Source organism: Siniperca chuatsi, linkage group LG10 (genome assembly GCF_020085105.1).
Source record: "Siniperca chuatsi isolate FFG_IHB_CAS linkage group LG10, ASM2008510v1, whole genome shotgun sequence".
Taxonomy (NCBI): Eukaryota; Metazoa; Chordata; class Actinopteri; order Centrarchiformes; family Sinipercidae; genus Siniperca; species Siniperca chuatsi.
Window position 1 is genome coordinate 21,303,368 of NC_058051.1, and position 20,442 is coordinate 21,323,809.

At 39.4% G+C, this 20,442-nt stretch overlaps 1 protein-coding gene across 4 annotated transcripts in view; it reads right to left on the reverse strand.

Annotated features, from left to right (window-relative positions):
* Positions 1 to 20,442, reverse strand: part of fgd (faciogenital dysplasia) — a 52,606-nt gene that overhangs the window by 6,686 nt on the left and 25,478 nt on the right. For 2 of the 4 annotated variants that reach the window (XM_044212010.1, XM_044212009.1), the window contains exons 2-13: positions 14,625 to 14,795; positions 11,850 to 12,051; positions 10,970 to 11,603; positions 8,034 to 8,123; positions 5,464 to 5,600; positions 4,260 to 4,416; positions 3,860 to 3,998; positions 1,954 to 2,012; positions 1,299 to 1,445; positions 1,108 to 1,200; positions 919 to 998; positions 162 to 192 (exon numbers count right to left, since the gene is read on the reverse strand). In XM_044212010.1, coding sequence (XP_044067945.1) covers positions 162 to 192; positions 919 to 998; positions 1,108 to 1,200; positions 1,299 to 1,445; positions 1,954 to 2,012; positions 3,860 to 3,998; positions 4,260 to 4,416; positions 5,464 to 5,600; positions 8,034 to 8,123; positions 10,970 to 11,603; positions 11,850 to 12,051; positions 14,625 to 14,795 — 1,940 coding nt within the window. Of the gene's footprint in view, positions 1 to 161; positions 193 to 918; positions 999 to 1,107; positions 1,201 to 1,298; positions 1,446 to 1,953; positions 2,013 to 3,859; positions 3,999 to 4,259; positions 4,417 to 5,463; positions 5,601 to 8,033; positions 8,124 to 10,969; positions 11,604 to 11,849; positions 12,052 to 14,624; positions 14,796 to 17,565; positions 17,739 to 20,442 lie in introns of those variants that run through there. The other 2 variants (XM_044212012.1, XM_044212011.1) reach the window with 2 other exon arrangements.

Below are 20,442 nucleotides of genomic sequence, written 5' to 3' on the forward strand. Positions count from 1 at the left end.
GAAATCTTCGCTAATTCCTTTCTCTAATAGCAGAACTACCAAAGGCACAGGCCCAAAATGCTGCATGTGTGCTTGAGAGAGAGAGAGACTGTGTGTGCATATGCACGTGGGTGTACTACTAGTATATACATTATGTATGCGAGCATGTGTGTGATCCTTGCCTGAATCCAGTCTTCTTTCTCCTCAGCTGTCCTGTAAAGTAAATAAAAGATCATGAGATTATTTTATTTTAACAAAAAATACAGACCATCAAAATTAAATGGCTTGGACTATTCAGATATTGCAATTAGACAATGAATGTATGGAGCCCCAAAGCGTTCAAATAAGACATTATGAAATAATCATAACCCGAGTTCACAGACCAGCTTGTAGTCTGCGAGACTGCAGATAGACCCTTCTCATTGGTGGGCCTGCTAGGCGGCAGGGAGCATGTGATTGGCTGAAACATGACTGGTGACATCGCCAGTGTTATGAAAAGTGACATTATGAAATAAAAGTTACATTTTAAAAGAAAATGTGATATGTGATAAGTGTCACTGGGAAAAATACCATCTTTTAAATGGAATTTTGGTATGGTATGGTCTGTTTATTTTTTAAAAACAGTCTTTTAAAAAAGATAATTTTGAAATACATTTCCTGTGGTGAAATAAATGTGAACTCCAACTCTGTTAATATAAAATACTAAAATAACATTTCATATTAATTAGTTGAGTTGTAATAATTCCTTAAATTATTTCACAATTGAATTGTTCCATTTTTATAGTTTACTTTATTCATATGATTTTAACAATGTCTTATTAATATTGAACACTTTGGGGGCTCCATAGGAATGAACTGCATTTTATACAGTAACAGCACATTTTCAAATTTCAGTTCAGTCTAGAGTTTTTCTCTGGCGACTGATTGAAATGTCTTTACCTGGCTTGCAGCTCCAGGGAACGCTGTTTGCCGATGATGGCAAATGTGTGAGGAAGGTTCTGCTTCACATTCTCCTGCACCTGAGGTCAAGAAACAGAGGAAATTCGATTTGCACCCACCAGAATAAATACATGGAAGGCTAGAGGAGAAAACAAAAGACATCTAACAGAAAGAGAAGCAGAACTGCACCTCCATGCCAGCGATGTCAATCCTCTCTCGGACACTGAACTTCTGTCCCATCAGTCTGAGTTTAGGCACGCAGTATAGCACCATATTGTTGAACTAGATCAGAGACAGAAAAATATCACACAATCACATTTACAAAGATCCTCCAGCAGTCTGATATTTCTCTAATCTAACACTTCAGTCAGTCCTCTCACCAAGTAGAGGTATCGGTCTTGTGCTGTTCCATTTTTGGCTGACATCTTCTTGATATGTCCTTCTTTGATGAGCTCATTGGCTGGGTTAACTATGTCCTCTTCTCCTCCAAGCCGCTCATAAACCTCCAGCAGCTTGTGCATCTTCTCCTGAAACATTAGGCAACAGGAGGATGAGGAAAGCAGAAGCAGACAAGACTAGAGCGAGAAGACAGATGGAGCTATAAGCCAAACTCCACCAGAGGGAGTTGTTTTGTTATCAGTCAAGGCTCTTGTTCATTCATGGCTTTTCCAGTAAGGCAGAAAGCAGGTATTATATTTCATTATTGATTCATAAACACATTTGCCTGCTTAAATTGTTTGAAGGATGTGAGAAATACGAGTAACATGGCCAGACAGAAAAAAAAAGTCAGTCAGTCTTCCTCAAGCTGTGAAACTCGAAGCAGGAAACAGCAACTTCCTGTCTGTACTTTTTCAACTTGTTCACTCCCTCAGACTAAACCTTGCAATGTTGCTGACAGTATAGCATCAGCAACTCTTTGATTGGGGAACACATTAGCTGGTTTTCATGAAGCTCAATGAGACAGTGAAGGAGTGTTGAAAAGAGTTTAAAAAGAAGAAACAGAAGAGTGAAGTATGGCGTTGAGCAAAGACTTACCATTTTCCTGATTGCTGCATTGGAATGGTTAGCTGCAGTAGAGATTAGCTCCAGTGCCTCTGTAACAAGCATTCACATATTCAGATGTTAGCATAAAATCCAGAATTAACAACAATAAGATCACACTCAAGGTTTTTCCTCACTGGAAAATAAGAATTGTCAGGGGTGTCACACTAGCTATATTATACAAATTTAACAGGATTCTAATGCTAAACATCTACTGTCTTAACATTAACCACACTGTATATATTAGGCTGGCGTTTAGCCAGTAGAGAGCCTTGTACTAATGCCTGTGAGCACCTGAGTCAGCCATCTTAATCATGGCCTACATAAACAGAAGAGACATACAGGCGCGGGAAATGAGGCCAAAACAACTGTGATAAACTGCTTTTCAGCTGGAGTGGATGAGAGAAACCCCTTCTGTAGACTCCAAACAGCACAGAGTGGTGAAGTTAATGCTTAAGTAAATGGACAAAGGGATGTGGGAGGACATCAGATCATGTAAAATGTAGTTTTGGGCATAAAGAATGACATACTGACATTAAGTGTGTAGTTTGTCTCTACCAGGCAGTACATGAAACTACACACAGAACACTATTTGAAGCATCAGGGAGAAATGAAGTCATCTAACATGCGTCATACTAACAACTGTGTAAAAAGAGGCACTGGAGCTGCTGAATGTCCTGCCATAATCTCCATGATAGATTCAATTAACCGGTAATCCTAATGAGGGTATTACTGAGGCAAAGGTCTCCACGCAACATAACAACTGTTTATCTTAAAGAGGAACTCCTAATTTTATTTATTTATTGTGCTGTACACATTAACACATAGATTCTTGTTGGCATATTATGTTAATAAAGGTGATTTTTCCAACAATACAAAGATTGTGTGCAAAAAGCACTTTTGCTAGCTTGTATGAGTCTACTTGGATTTGAATGGTCAGTTAAGATGAATTTTGTGGGCCCTCCTCATCCGTGATCAAAGAGCAAAGATTCTGGTGCTAGTCAATTTCTGGAATCTAATCTCTATCTAATCTGAAACATATGACACATTAAGTTTCTCTGGATCATGACATCTAGCATCACGGAGCCAAACAATGAATCATAGTATCATGTAAGCTAAATCTCATCAACTGGCAGCCAAACAAGGTTTGAGCTATGCAAAGTAAAAGTGGAGCAGAAAAGAGCAATATCCACGGAGGGTTAGTATTCTCTAGCAAGATGCGTTCACATACAACAAGGCCACAAACCAACAGGGGAAGGAAAGTGGCCGTTGCAGTGAAAACAGATACCGACAACTCAGACAGTCTGATTTCAAAACTTACCAGGAGCTCCTGTTTCACCTATTTTCCTCCAGACCCCACTACTTTCTACTCCTTCTCCTCCTGCCCTTGTACAGTCATGGAGCCACATAACCACAAATGTGCATTATCAACTCGAGTGGACGTGACCAGCGCTTCTTTGAATTTGAATCTGCGTCATTTCACCTAATTTTTGTGTTCGAGCCACCTCTAATTATTGCAGTTTAGTCCAAGTTCAGACATTTGCTCTTTATCTTAATGAGGGCACTGCCATCTAGACATTTGTTATTTTTCTATTTAGTTTAATATAGATAATGACTGACTTGTAAAATAAGATAATTGGTTTACAGGTCCATCAATCAACGTAATTATTTTTGACAGACACACACCAATGATACCATCATATACATGCCACATAACATGTATCTCTGTGATCAAAACAATTACAGGTGAAAGTTTAAATAAAATGACATATTCCACAGAAGTAAAACAGGTTGACAGGAAGACAGGAAACTGTAAGTGGAAAATTTCTCTGCAACTTGCAGATGATCAGTCGTGACTGAGCAGTGTGCGCGTTACAAAACAGTGGGTTTAATGTCTCACTCTCTGCGTCTTTTCGGTCCAGAGCGTCATCAGGCAGCTTCTTCAGGTAGTCTTTGAGCAACAGCTCGTAGCGAGGAATCCTTTGGACCGGCTCCAGCATGTGGTGCTGCAACGTCAGGTTCCCACACACATCCTGTTTCTGATGGTTCAAACATAAAAACAAAGATTTTAACTGATTAATCGTAAAAACCTAAAAATCTGCATCTAAAACTGGTTATGTATCATGTAATAAACAATCATTAGATACATGTGACCAGATTTCCAGCCCCCAGTACAATGAATACATGCAGTTGTGCATGAGAAAATGGAAAAACGGTCCAAAACAGGACATTTTGTAAAGTACAAAACAACAAAAAAGTGTTATAGAGACAACACATACAAACAAACACAGGACACCTACCTGTATATTCTGCACGACACTCTTGAACTGTGAAGACCGCTGTGTCCAGGTGTTGACCAAGTCCATGGCTCGGTCAAAGTTCTTCACATATTCTCCGTACATCTTCATGAACGGAGCCAGTTTCTGGAGGATGTCTCCAATACGAGGGTTAGTGTTCCTACAGCAAACACAACAAACAGATTAATGCAAAACCTTCTAAGGACAAAAAATCTTACAGTAGGCGCTACTGCAGCTTCCATTTAAGGCTCAACATTTTAAAGGCAAGTTCAGCTTGTCAGTGATTTTGTTTTATCTCATGACATGAAGCTAGCATTTCAGAAAGTTCAATTACATCTTACAAGCCTTTAATGACAGCTGAATCAACCGGCCACTGTAACTTAAGTTACTTGTTTATGTAATCAGTTTTTATAGATACAAATGCTCCGAATTAAATCTTAGGAGGAAAATCCTCAAAACCTGCTGGGAGAATAGATCTCCTTACAGTTTCCAACTTAGTGAAGTGAGGTTGGTAATAAAAGGTTTGATTTAGCTGATTCAATTACATCTTTTTCTCCTGACATTTCACAAACATGGATTAACATTTTGAGGCCAACAAAGGTTATATTCCCAGACAGGAAGACGGGAAGCACTGATGTCATTCTTCAGAAGTATGAAACAAATGAAAGCTCATAACAAATTAGACTAATCTCAGGAACAATTTTGGGGAATTGCACAAATGAATCCTCCTGATGAACTTTCTTCCTACGGTGTACTTTTCTGACTTGCTGTGTGGATGTCTCTTGGTTGTGTGTACCAGTTTTTAAGTCTTTCTATCTGAGCCAATACATTTTAATGAGTTCCTGAAAATAATGTGAGGGGAACCATTATGTGACAGGTGATTTCCCTAAACACAGCCCTCTGGAGGAGTCATTATCTACCAAGGGTGGCTGATGTTGGCACAACAACACAGAGTGGAGGTACATTTCCTGCCTACTGTGAAAATGCCTTAATTCTGCAACTCTGACACACACAAAAAACACACAACCTAGCAACCTGACACCACTGAAAACCAGACAATAATGCCCTCAACTGCCGCCCAGCTGTCTACAGTTTTACAGCCAACACCAACAGCCTAACCGACCAGTACAGAGCCAAACCATCTCAACAGTAACGTCACACTGATGCTTTTGGAAAGCCGTTGAACTGCCAAGTGTTTATTCCTCACCATTCTCCAGTAATGCGTGTCTTGAGCTCAGGGAGCAGGAACTTGTCATGGAAGCAGTAGATAGAGGAGATGTTGGAGAAGATCCCTGTAATGACGTCCTGAGGGATTCCAGCCTCTGTGAGCTTAGTGCAAAATACCTGCAGAGAAAAACAAAACAAAACACAACATATGTATACAGAAACTCTTGCAACTGTTTCCAAAACCCCTCAAATCTGGCTCCTATTTATGGAGCAGGCATGTAAACATAGTCAGAGACATTTCCATGTTGTTGTTTATCCACACAAACATTCATTTGCTCCAGCTTTGGCTTTTTAAGTGTGACCAGCCACTACATATGAGTTAGCTAAAACTTTACTGCTCATGTGCCATAAAGTAAATAAATATAAAATATAAACTTGATGGATACATCACTTTGAGTTTAGTTTTGACTGTTGACATTTGTAACTGACATGTTTAAAAAATGAAAAATTATGAATAAAATTCTGATAATAGCTTGTTTTATCTGACCGACAGTCCAAAACCGAAAGATATTCAACTTACAATGATATAAAGGAGTGAAAAGCAGGCATTTTTGCTTGATAAATAGCTTAACAGGGGCACTCCACCGATTTTACAAGTCAAAATCAATTTACTAGTCATGGTTGGCTCTCCTCAGCATGTGAAAACGGTTGCACGATGTCCTTTGTGGCTGTGGAAAGGCTTTGTTATTTCAGCTTGGGGACAAATTTATAACAGAAAGCCTGCGTTACAAACTGGAGGTGTGGAGTTTGAAAGACATGTCACTGAGGCTCTAATGAAAGATGCTATAGGTTGTGTTATGGGAAATGTAGGATCCAGTTTTTTTGGAGCTTGACCCATACCAGGAACTAAAGGCCTAAATCTCAGCCTCTGTTGCTTCAATTGTTTCTCTTGTGAGTCCCTAAATGGTATGGAAATGCAGTACTTAATCACTGGAGTACCCATTTAAATGATTCATTGATCAATCATCAGCATTGTTAGTTATCAATTTTCTTTTCATGGACTAATAGATTAATTGACATTGTTTCATCGTGGGGAATAATATCTAATCTGGCAGTCTTAACTCCAGTGAAATGCTTCACCAATCACTTCCATCACCTTTTGCTTCCCTGTCAGCAACAGATTGGCACTATTGTTTCCATGGAAGTCAGCATCATGTGAAAGTGGTGAGACAAAAACAGGAAGTTAACTGTGAGGGTTCTCTGCCTTCAGTAGCAAATAAACCATAGTTGCTCTGCGATAGGGCAGCTGTGCATTTCTTCTACCACATGAACTTAGCAAAGAGGAAGAAGAATCAACCACCGGGAGTAATATCTCATCACAAACATGAGTGAACACGAATAAGGGCTGAAATTAGGCTGAAATAGAGGGTGAAAACAAATACAATAACCCATTTACAAAAATAAGAGATGATCAAATAAAAGAGTCAATAGAGCACAGTACAGGAGGATGTCATGGCCTGAGATAGTAACGAAGATGGAAATCTAAAGCAAAATGAAGAGAGTTTTTAAAGGTGATGGCATTTAGGAGATAAGATTTAAAGCTGAAACGATTGGTCGATTAGTAAATCGGCAACAATTTTGATAACCAAGTAATTGTTCAAATCATTTTTCAAGAGAAAATTACAAAAATTAACTTGTTCCAGCTGCCCAAATGTGAATACTTACTGCTCTCCTTTGTTTCCAATGATAGTAAACTGAATATCTTTGGGTTTTGGATTGTTGATCAGATCAAACAAGGAATTTGAATATGTAAACTTGTAACTTTGGGAAATTGTTATTGACTATTTCCTGATATTTTATAGACCAAATGACTAAATTATTTTGTGAATCAGAGCCTTGAGAGAAGTTTAGCTAAGTGCTAAACTACTCCAAACACCTTGACTCCGGATAAACTGGATCAGTCAGTAGGGATTAATATAAAGTGCTGCTTAAAAATTGAACATAATGTTTGTGTATTGTTTATAATATTATCTTTAAAACGTGGAGTTGTATAGTAAAATTGATTTTTAGTAATATTTGTGAAATTGATTGCAAAAAAAGTTGACTCCATTGAAACAGCTAAAGCTGGGTTGCATCGTTGAGCCCAGTTTTTTTAAAGAACTTTCTAACTAGAAACCCAGCTAAATCTTTAATTCACACGATTTACATACAAGTAGTTAAAGAGCACTGTGAGGGCATGACACTGCAACACACACCAATATGTACTGCTTTATAGACATGCACAGTTAGTGCTCATGCTCAGGTTTGTGGTGACAAAGCTGTATTTATTCTGCACATGTATAAATAAAACACATGTACAGACACACACACACGAAACCAGTTTCTCACATGATTGTGCTTACACTGCTCTGAGTAATCCAGTCAGCAGAGGAAGGGTTGTTGTTCAGTGGATAACAGTGCCAGTTTTAATCCAGCTCAGCCCTGATCTCAATCACTAAGACCACTGGCACATTTAGGAGATTGAAATTTGGATCAGAGGCATCCAAACACACTGTCACACTCACAAACACACTAACGGAAAAAGAGACGCATGCGGAGACACAACGTTACCTGGTCGAGGAGGTTGAGTCTTTTGACGTAGGCCTCTTCAGTCTGGACAAGCTCTTTGGCGATGTTCAGGAGCTTCTGAGCCTCTGAGCACTGAGGGAAACAGACAGACATCAAGGATTACATCTGAGGCATGACAAACAAAGAGAATATAAACATGTGAACAGACACTCCATCATGTTACTAAGGAAATCTTCCAGTTCTTTAGTATTAGAGACAAAGTTTTCAGCATCCACAGAGTTCAAGGCAGACGGCACCTTAGGTTTTAAAAATGATAGCCACTAGTTATTCTTTGGAGAAAAAAATTGATAACATCATATTACGAGGCACTAATAGAATAGGTTAATGCGACTAACTTTAGAGAACAAAAAATCAGTCTTACAAGTCCACAGGCATGTCATTTTAAACAAGCTCCACATGAACGCAACCAAAACACTTTCCTCCCTGACCTTTATACTACTTCTTGTCTTTTTAAAATGAAATTATTTGGTTTGTTTTGCCAACCTTTTAAATGGTGTTGGATTAAGGAGGTCATGATGTGTCTTCAAGTTGAGTAACTGAGGTTCACTTTAAATGGATCATTAAGATCACTATATAACTGATTGCTCATTCGAGAGTAGACTTTTTGACCCCTGTCTACTCTGCGTGCCAAAAACCATTTTTATTATATTTGTATTATTATAATTTTATGACGGTGTAGTCCCTCATTCATCCAGGAGTGTTCTATCGTAGAAAAGGTTTCAGTCGTAGTCATCTGGACACTGTTTTCAGAATCAAGACGTTTTGGCTCCCATCCGGAAGTCATTCTCCCGGATTACATTCTCCCAGAATGACTTCCGGATGGGAGCCGAAACATCTTGATTCTGAAAACAGTGTCCAGATGACTACGACTGAAACCTTTTCTACGATTATAATTTTATTTTATATATTTATTTGTAGCCTTGATCCTTAAATCCTTTGCAGTATACTTCTACACCTATGTATTTATGATATAAAGAGCCTACTGCAATACAATGTGCGTGTAACAGTAATATATATTTTTTCTTTTTCTTTTCCCTGTTGTTGTTGTCTGTACTGATAACACTATATAAATGGGATAAATGAATAAATGAAGTGTTCAGAAAACGATCACAGAGATTGGGGAAGGTGCATGATGGAGTCAGTATTAGCAAACATGATCTTACTTATTGAAATGTGTTTCTCTTGGTTGCTAGTAAAGGTCAGTTATTGTAGATTTGTATGTTATACAAAAAAATTAACTAAACAGTGTTCTATGCAGATGCCGATTATTTATTAATCAAACAAGGCTTTACCTACAAAATGGCTGGCAATATTCTACATTTCTGTTTATTGTCAACAAATCCTACCAAAGCCAACAGTGCATTAGTCCATCTACCAGTACTTTCCATCTTCTCCAGCTTGTCTGTGGCTCTCAGCCACCGAACCGATAAAACTGATATGAAATGTTATTAGCTGATGTGGTGAAAATGAATCTGTCTCTTTCTCTCATTATGACTTGTTGAAGCTGAGATGACATAAAAAATGTATGATTAACCATTTGAAGTGATGTTGCTGATATAGTTCATCCCAGTGACAGGATGCACATCAGTGTCACGAAACATTTAGCCTGTTGCGACAATGTGAGTTTCACAATAGCTGTCTCCCACATGAATACACACACACATACACACACTTGCATTCTTGTACACACATACTTACACACACAGCAGAGATAGGAGGCTGAAACTTTCACGACAGATTATGCACTTTATGAAAATCTAGCATAACCAGGTATTACTATGCTAGCAAAAGTGAAATTTTAATGTTTGCAAAGTGGATGGTACACAAAGTCAGTCTCTTATCCTCTTGCAACGCACATCACTGAAAACCCACATCCGCTGTTACGATTATATAGCCATCAACATGTCAGCTGTAGTGTCACAAACATAATGTGGACACATAAACACAGAAACGCTCACATTACAACACACCCTTCCTCCGCACGGCAGTGTTCAGGAAGCACTGGAGAGTGGAGATACCTTTCCCCAAAAGACTGTGGGTGTGGGCAGTCAGCAAAGGCCACGTGTTTCTGTATTCATGTGACATTCGTATGAGCTTTGGGTGTGTTTCACAGCATTAAAACAGTACTGAGAAAGATATCTTCTGCTAACCACCATGATAGCAATGCTATTTAAATCTACTAAATCTCTATCCTGAGTTTCTGCTGTCTAACATTTTCTGTTTGTGTGTTTGTTGTGTTTAAAATCTCTTTTTCTTTAGTATACCAGTATATTTTAAGGCTTTAGCCTGATGCTTTTATAACAGAAACTGTGGGTCTCCACAAAGGAAAGCACATATAGAACACCAGGAACAGTATGTGCATTGTTTGAGGTATCAGTGTCGTTTACAATCAATAGTCAAACTGAAGGACAAGAGAAAACTGAAACTTTGGCTCAGCTGTGGGGAGATATCCACCTCTGGGCTCTTTTATCTAGCAGCCATCACAAACTCCTGTTACAGCTTTTGGGCAGGTATTCATCCTTTTATATAACAGCAGAGCTGTTTTTAGATATAAGTCAGTCACTTGTGACCAGCAAACTGAGAATGTAACAGAGTCTAACGTTTCATACAGAAGTATTCTTTGAAATTGTTCACCCAGGCTGAGATAATAATAGACACAAGCTACTTTTCCACTACATGAAAGTCTGACTGTCTGAGATGAAGCTTTTAAAGTTGCAGGATGCGCTTGATCTAAATATGCCATTAAAACCTTGGAAAATTATTATGTAACACGAAATATAAATTAAAAAGTTAAGGTTGTACCGCGGTGGGGGGGATGGAAGGAACTGGGAGACATTAATGACCACCTCAGCTTTAAATTAAGTTCCTTCAGGTTTATGGTTGTGACTTGATGAAGCTTAAGCATGCAAGGTACTCACTTTGTGCGCCTCTGAGTGGGCATCTGTCAGATACCCAGTCTGTGTATCTGTCAGAGAGTGTATTTCTCCACTGCTCCCTTCATCCAAGTCACTGTCCTCATCCTGCGTTGAGTCTCGCTTGTTGCCCAGGGTAACGCAGCAGGACACACTCTCCGTTTCAGTGACACTGTCGTAATGATCCTCCTCGTCGATGGCGTCCTCGTTGGGGAACACCTCCCCTTCTGCGGCGCAGGACGGGCTATCGATGCCACTGTCCCGGTTGGGAATCTTCCCATTCTGCTCCGAGGAGTCCGGATTGTCCAGGAGCTCGTGGGAGGAGCCTTCCTCCCGCTCTACGTCGTCAAGGCAACCAACTCTCTGTGTGATGTCCTCCTCGACACAGTTGTCCAGTGTGGCGTCACGTGAGCCATCGATGTGCACAGAAGCCAGACAAGAAAGTTCAGACACCTCGTCAGTCCGTTCGGGGGTGCCAAGTGCAAGTTTGTCCACAGGGGAGGAATCTCCTGCAACCCTCACCGTGGTGTCCTGGCCGCAGGAGGAAGTGATGTCAGATGCAGTGTCCATTTTCAGACACAAATGCAGCTGGGACCGTGGGAGCACCCCCAGAATGGGGACTCTGGCAAAATAAAAAACACTGTCACACCTACTTTAATGAAAAATTATCAATCCTAGACAAATGAAAAATCAATACACTTTTTTTTACTGGAAAAATAATGAGAACATAACCTCATGAGAAACAGGTACAAGTTAACATAATGAAACTTCTCTTTGTACGTCGACACACAATTCCACACATACCCCAACCATTAAAGAGCAAAATATGAATCTGACGGGCAAGACAAGCAAGATTTCTAATAAAATTAACTCCAGAAGGCCTTACCTTGAATTCTCAAACCTCTCGATGAGCAACCCCACCTTCTGGGCCTCTCTCTGTGGCTGTGCTCCCGAGCCAGGGGGGGTTAGACTGGGCTTTGGTTTAGGCGGAGGAGGGGGAGCTGGCAGAGGCCTGGAGGGCGCTGGAGGGATCCTCTTAGGTTTCTTGTCTTGCCCAAGGGCGAGCAGGTGTGCAGGTTTAGGGGGCACTGCAGATGCAGAAATCCAGACGAGGCAAGAATAGCAGAGTAAGAGAGAAGCATGAGGCTGCAGATATTAACAAAAACAATCATGTAACACGTATAAATCCGAGTGAGAAAACCTCCATGGCTAAGTCCATGTGTGAAACCTGCTTGTTTCCTTGTAAAAAACAAAACAAAAAAAGACAAAAAACAAAACTCCAAAGGGAAAGAAATACTGTCCAAATAGTAACATATAGTAGCGATGCAGAGCGGGACCAACACTGAGCTTCAATGCCAACTTCCTTATTTCAGAACAGGATGCTGAGATGAGCGTGTGCGTAAGTCACTGCGGTTCTAGTTAGATAAAAAAAAAAAACAAAAAAAAAAACAGAGTGACAAAAAGGGCGAAATGACAAAGCTGTCAAAATGCACACTGCACTCATGCATGCCTGCACACTATGGGCTTAAAATTTCACAGCCAAGTCTGAATATTTGCATAGATTTAATTTTCGGAAACCTAAATGTCTGAAACGAGGAAATGTTACAGTTGTTAATTTGAGCACTTCCTCTGTGCCTCTTTGTGTGTCACTGATAGAAACAGAGAGGCTGAGTAGACTTTTCTTTACAAATATGTAAAGATAGACTCTGTGCAAATGACAGGACTGTCATATATATATATATATATATATATATATATATATATATATATATATACACAAAAAAAGAACAGAATACCACTGTATCTTTATTAATAAATAGATTTTTGGTTAATAATAAATGATAACAAAACAAGACGTTCTATCTATAAGTGACTAAAATGTCCAGGCCTCTGCATCTTTAAGACCATAGTTAATTTCCTTTCATACAGATATTAATCGATTCATCTTCAAAATGTAAAAAATACAACACTATAACTTATTTTGTATGGCCAACAATAAGAATTTCTTTTCAATTATATGAAATGATGGAAAGCAAACAAATACTCATATTCAACAAGCTGTAACCAACTCTCTTATTTCTACTTTAAAAATTATTTAAACAATAAAGTGATTATCAATCACAGATTAATCTTCAGTGGATCAACTAGCTGATTAAATGATTAATTTGTTTAATTATTACTAGAATGTAATCAGGAGTGGCTGAACAAAGTGATGCGCAATGTGTCTAAAGTGAAAGAACTGTGGTGTGATCGCAGGGAAGTGCAGGTCCTTCTGTCATATAATTGGCCAGTTAAACGCTTCAACATTTTCTGACCGCAGGAGCTTTTCCAGGAACCTTTTGCGGGACTCAGGAACTTGCGTTACAGTACCTGCAGTACCAGGGGAAGTTCATCCTGTCAGGTGGGAAACACTGTATGTATTAAAATGCACTACCATTAGAATTGTGCTTAGAAATAAGGCATCTCATTCTGCCCAGTGGAAAAAGACATGATATAATTAGTTTCCTTTTCTCTAAGCACATGATTAATATTAATAGTCCATTTTGATAGTGGTATTTCCTACTTGACAGAATACTTTCATTTTTAAAAGCCTATTTATATTACTGGTAGCTAACATTTTGTTAGATTTTTATATAGATTTTTTAAGCTGTTTTATTCTATTGGTAACTCATCCTGAGAGAGCAGCTAAGGAGTTATCTGGATGTAGCATTGGCAATGGCAATCATTGAAACTACATACGAGTGACAAATTATGGACAAAAACCTGAATCAATGAGTAGAGAAACGTGATGAATGCAGATGATTCCATACAGGGCATGAGGGGCCACCTAGTGGTTTGATTGTCATGAAAATTATGTGAATCATGTTATGGCTAAAGCTGAAACATTTATTTGATTCATCGTCAACCATTTTGATAACTAATGAATTGTTTCAGTCACTTTTCAAGCAAGCAAAAAAGTCTCTGGTTCCAGTTTCTCCAATATGAGGATTTGCTGCTCTTCTATGTTTTATATAATTGTAAATTGAATATATTTGGGTTTTGGACTGTTGGTCAAAGAAAACTAGCAATTTGAATACGTCACCTTGGGCTCTGGGAATTTGTTATGGGTAAATTTTTACAATTTTCTGACATTTTATCAAGAAAACAATAATCAATTAGGCTTTTCCTTTAATTAGTCACCTAACTGTATATGTTAAGATGCTAATCATTATCAAAAACAAACATGATCAACAACCCTGACAATATATAGTAAAATAATAAGGATAATCATTCTTCCTGTAATCCTCCAGCAAACTTTGAACAGTGGTGAGCCACTTAAATATTGGGGCCAAGTCTGTGGTGTAATGTCCTACAATGTTTCTCATTAATTCCCAAAACATAACACATGTTGTTCATATTTAGCATTCTTCAAATGATCCCCAAACATAAACACTTGGGAGCCACTGGCCTGCTTTAAACCAGCAGCTCTTGCAGAGGTGACCTACTGAGCTGTGTGAGTGACAGAGTGAGGCCAGACAGTTGACATGTACCATGTTATAGAAGAGTGTTTGTCAGAGCAGAAAATATGAGGGGTCTGATCTTGCTGCACCTTTCAATTACAATGACAGTCCCAATGTCAAAACTGGCTTTGAAGGGGCCACACTGTGTCAAAGTATTTTACCTTGAGGTTTCTGTGCGGTTTGTGGTCTGGGTGAGGTGGAGGGCTGGGGCCGGGGTGTGATGGCAGGCCTGTCGTGACATTGTCTGGGGGTCGGACCTTTCTTTACCAGTCGTGGAGAACACAGGTAGTCCACTGATCCACACTGGTATTGCAGAGAGGAGGCAGGGAGGTCTGGAGAAAAGAGACACAAAGAAAGACAATATCAAGTATCGATCAATATAATGAGATTCATCTAAACACACATCCACAACCCAACGTAATCCTGCTACAGTGATGCAGTGGTGCACAGTGATAGTACAGTAGGTGAATGACTTTGAGCTCAGTGTGTGTTTCAGGATGTCGCCCTTGGACAGAGAGTATGAGAACCATAGAGGAGAACAGAATCTCTGCAGCATCGATCCTGACACCAGGCCTGAGGCAGCAGACAGAGTGCTGCAGAGGCTGTATATTGGTTTCTCTCACGCTCTCGGATAGGCGTGTATCTGATTGACTCCATATAATCTTCTCTGGACACTGTCTGTAAATAGACTGTATTTGAGCGAGAGACAGAGAATGAGAGAAAGTAGTTCAATAATGTAGAATTGTGTTTGAGCCAAATCAAAGACAAATTTCCATTGGACAAAGTTTTTCTGACTCTGATTCTGACTGTGTCCTTTTGGAACGCCTGATTTTGGTTTGATCAGTCTGACATTTACTGTCTTTGGAAGAACCTGGTTTCATTACTTTTAACTGATTCATACCTAACAATACACAATTTAAAGAAGCAGACTGGTTTGAAGTATAAGGCTTGCTATATTCTAGACTTTTGTTATTGTAAACAAATCCCACGAAAAGACGAAAACCAACTGAGGCAGACAAACAATGAGCTGAAACTCACTATAAAGCTCCATAAATCCGAGAGGAGCTGCAGATTCAGGTGATAATTCTCTGCAGGTTCACTACCAACAACCCCTTTCACATTGTCACAATGTTTTCACATTGTCTTATACATTGCTTAAAAAAATTGTTTTAAATATTGATTATAGCCGCTTTAAAAAACTGGTCAGAAATGCATAGTTTCTTTATTAGAAAGAAAGAGCACTGTAGTTTTTAGTAAACGTTACTCAAACTGGGGTAAAACGTGTATTTCTTGGGGACTATTTGCAGCTGCGGATTTGGTGCATGTATTAACGCCACCAGGACACCAGATTCAAAATAAACTACAGTACTCATGTTTATGATAATAAAGGATCATGTCACTCAGTGTGACTCTCTTTTATATGGCAAGACGAACAAGCTATATCAGGCTTTAGTTACACAGGCTATTATTGATAGAAGGATCAATTCATTGTTGGTTTTCATCTTTGCATGGGATTTGTTGACAATAAGAAAAATATAGATTATTACCAGACCAATCCTTTACGCTGATTTTCACCAGAATTGTATGTCCCCATGTCCCCACTTTCCACTCAGTGTGTCCTGAACTCAGAAAATCTTCCGGTTAAAGGAAGTGAAGAGAAAAGTGGTGAGAAAACTGAAATGAGGTGCTGATTATGCACCAAAATTCATCAATTAACAAAACAAGCAACAATTACACCACAAGTGTTTTTCCATTCAATTTCCAGCCAGATTTTTGTATTGTTTATTTTTTATCTGATTGAAAAATAATAACTAAAAATTATAAGCCCTATAATATACACACTACAACTGATACTTAACAGACAGAGAGACAAAATGCAGGATAAAAGAATGTGGCAGTCATCTTACAGTCAGGTGCATATACAAGATCTTTGAAGCCCAGTCAAGGGAAATGAAGTCCATCTTTTGTAACAGTAACAATGCTTTGTGAGTGCCTGTGTGTGTGTTTCTTCTTGTCTACTGTATGTGCTCTGGAACAGCTCACTGTGGATACCATGGCAGCCTGTGTTTTTGGCAGTTTTAATTGTTATCTGATGTGTCTGTCAATTAGAATAAAGTGATGTCCCTCAGTAGATTATGTTAATAACTATGCAAACTACAGCCACACATCTCTGTTCCTTCAGGCTCATGGAATCGATCTAGTCACCACAACTCGTTCTCAACTGGATTACAGCCCGAAATTGCACTGAGCCCCCCGCTAGAGGCCTAGTAATTTCCCATCTAATTTGGTTTTTCGGCCGTGCTGCAGGCAGTGGAAGGAGAGAAATCAGTTAGTAATGAGTCCTGTTACGCTGTCTGCCCCACGTGGCACACTGCAGGCTTTCCCACCATCTCTGCACCACAGTGGAATAAGAGCAGGCAGGGGGAAAAGATGAGGCTTGCAAACAGCGCTCTCAAGTACAAAGATGAAAAAATGTGAAATTGTGTTTTCCGTCGCTAGCCTTTATATTCACTCTTACTGTCCTTGAATTTAGTCCCTGGCAACAAAAATATTGTGAGCCTCTTGGCATGGTTTCTGCTAATACCATGTCTAAATCAGAGATCACTCATGGGTTGAGTCACAGGAAAAGCTTGACCTATGATCAAATGAATAGGCAGTTCACTGCCTAGTGAAGAACTCAATGACCCAAGACTGGCTGGGGTCACTTCTGGGAAAAACAAACAGCGGTGGAAGACGGAGGCATAGGGGCTGGTACCTACAGAAACTTGGTGTCACCATGGTTACCTGAGAGCAAAACGTGGCCCTCAGATCAAACTGCCTAACACCAAAGAGGAACTTGACGACACAGCAGAGAGAGGAGCTGACACAAAAACGACACAACACATCATCCTTCACCAGCACCTGCTAAATACACAGTGAAATTAAATAAATGAACAAGTAAATGAAATCTCTAACTCATTATTTATATCACAGTGATCTTTAAAATGTTTCGAATCAAAATGTATCTAGGCCTTAAAGCTTACAATAAGAAGGTAGAGAAGAAAACACAATTAGTCAGTTGTTCAGTATATTCTGAGAAAGGAGCTTGTTAAAGAGCATTACCTTGCCTCCAACTGTTCAGTTTCACATATCCAGAGTCCAAAGAACAAGTGAATGGAAAAATCACAACCCAGTCAAAATCAAAACAAATCCTGCCCTCCCAGTTTGCCAAAGTACCTCGTGTGCAGTTGAGACTAGTCTTTGTTGCAAACAAACACACACACACACACACACACACACACACACCCTAAAAAAAAGTCCTTCAAAGCACAGTCCTGCATTACGCCCTAAACACACACACACACACACACACACACACACACACACACACACATTCACCTATGCTTTCCCAGGTGTGTCTCGGGGAGTTGCACCTGTCCTTCACTTGCCAAACCTGATCCAAGTACCTCCTCCCGGGCGGGGCCAAAGTGACGTGCGTGTGTCCCTGTGGAGCCCAGTGATCCCAGCATACTGTTACAAGCAGGCCACAGCATTTAGCTTTGCCCATAACGCACAATTCATTAGACTACTCTGCTTAAAACTGACTGTAACCAACAATGTTTGAAGCTACGAGTCAGTCACCTAATTGATTTGGACTCTGAGGGATCCAAAAGATGAGATTAATATTGTAATTGTGTAGTTTTATGAAAACACACAGGAGAGCACCGATGTGAGCTCATTAATTTCATCTGCTCAGATCCAGTTACTAAGGGACGGATGAATAGCACAATTAGACAGGAATTACACATTCGAGGACAGTATCACTACCACACCCTGTAGGCTGTGGGTTACCATGCCAACCAAGAAACAATTTCAGCAGGGAAAGCAGCACCTATTAGTCACCACACATCTCTTTAATAAGGCGAGCCAGGTGACAAATAACCTGTCTATCTTACCTGTTCGTTCATGGCTGTGATGTAACAAACTCTTCAGTCACACTCAGAAGAGAACAGAACGAACAGCACCCAGAGATCACAGCGCATATTTTGGGTCGGAAACCTGAAAGCCTGCATTACTGTATTTCTAAAAATAGTGAAGGACTGCTGTGTACCTTCCTCGCATAAATATTCAGATACTTTCAGGTATTTGACAGGGACACTCTTGCCTTCTCTCTTTCTGTCCAACAAATCTCTGTTGACACTGTGATGCTGTTTTCACCTCTTTGCAGTAAGAGCTTCTCCCTGAACTCCAATTCTTAGGAAATGCCAGAATGAAAAACCCCTAAATAATTTTGTACCCTGTTCAGAAAGTGCTTAATACTTTCAGCTAATCAGTCACATTATGGAGCTTACGGTATTTTTGTTTAAAATGGCTGGGTATCATTTAAATTTTTTTGATCCTAATGCCGATACCACACCTGAGTTTCGGTACAAATGCCAAAACAATTATTTCTTCTACACCTTACACTGAGGAATATAACCAAACCCTGTTTTTAGCCACGTTAGCGTTGTGGCTCTAGGCATTGCAATGTCAGTCTGTCGGTTGGTCCAACCCTTTTGGTCCAGACTGCACCATGAAGGTTGGTACAGATAGACATTCATGTCCCCCCTCAGGATGAATTGTAATAACTTTGGTGAACTTTCCATCTTGTGCCTCATTTGGTAAAAATTAGAATTTGTCCAATACTTAAAGGTAGGGTAGGTAATGTATTTCAGAAGCACATTTTGTTATATTTCAGAATCAGAATCAGAAATACTTTATTGATCCCCGCAGGGGAAACTCTTTTGTTACAGCAGCTCACTATCACGTCAGTGCACACAGGAATAGAAGTACTAAGCAAAAAATATAATACACTATAATACAGGTCAGATAAATTAAGTACCATGTGGGTATAAGTATAAAATTAAAATAAGTGTGAAGTACAAAGTGGGTTTACCGGGTTGATGATAATAATACGGTAAAAAGTAATAGTGCATGAACTGTCAAGTTAAGTGTAGCTTATTAAGATTATAATGAGACAGAGGATATTGCACAGCAGTAACAGAAGTATGAATAAATATCAATAAATTAAACTGAAAACATATATTGTATATTGCACAGCATAATGCACAGTATATTGCACAGCAATATTAATAAAACCAAGTAAGTAGACAAGTATTGCAGTGATGTTAATGATCAATGTCCAGTTTAATGACTTAGGGTCATACAGACTAACACTTAGAGGGAGGAGATAAAGAGTTTGAAGGCCACAGGCAGGAATGACTTCCTGTGGTGCTCTGTGGTGCTTTTTGGGGGGATGAGTCTTCCGCTTTGTTGAAATTCTCTTTACATAACAACAGCAATCAATAAATCAAATGCTCTGGAATTATTATTTTTTTTAAATGTCAGTATCTGTGGCTATTGCAGATTTTGATTTAAATCAGGATATCAAAGAATAAGTTAACAAGATATAAATCAATGCTAGCTTTCAGTACTTCAGTACAGCTTTTAATAGTCAATGCTGGAACGTCAAAACCAAAACAGTATTAATGTTTGCTACCCAGCCATACTTAAAATAGGTTAAAGGAGGTTCTTCATTAAATAGTAGCTTTTTTCCCCTGAAATGACTATATAGCATTTTGCAATTCCAAAAAAATTAAATTTAAAAAATTTCACAAACCTAGCTGGCTGTCAGTCACCGTCAGCCTTGAGGCGACCCCTCAGAGTCATTTATTACCCATCATCCCTTGAGTACAGTTCTCTCGCCCCAGTGCTGTCTATGAGACAGATCACTCAGATTCAGCAGTCTCCCTAGTCAGGCAGCCAGTCAATCAGGTCTCCTACCCGCAAACCAACCCCTGGTGAAGCTGAGCTGACAACCCCGCTCCCATCACTTCAACCACCCCCTGATTACCCACCAGAATCTCATTGACACTTTTTCCTGAGTATGGCACCTCATTATGCCCACATCACCATCAAATTTCCCAGTGTTTCTGCCTGCATTATACCTGCTTTGCTCTT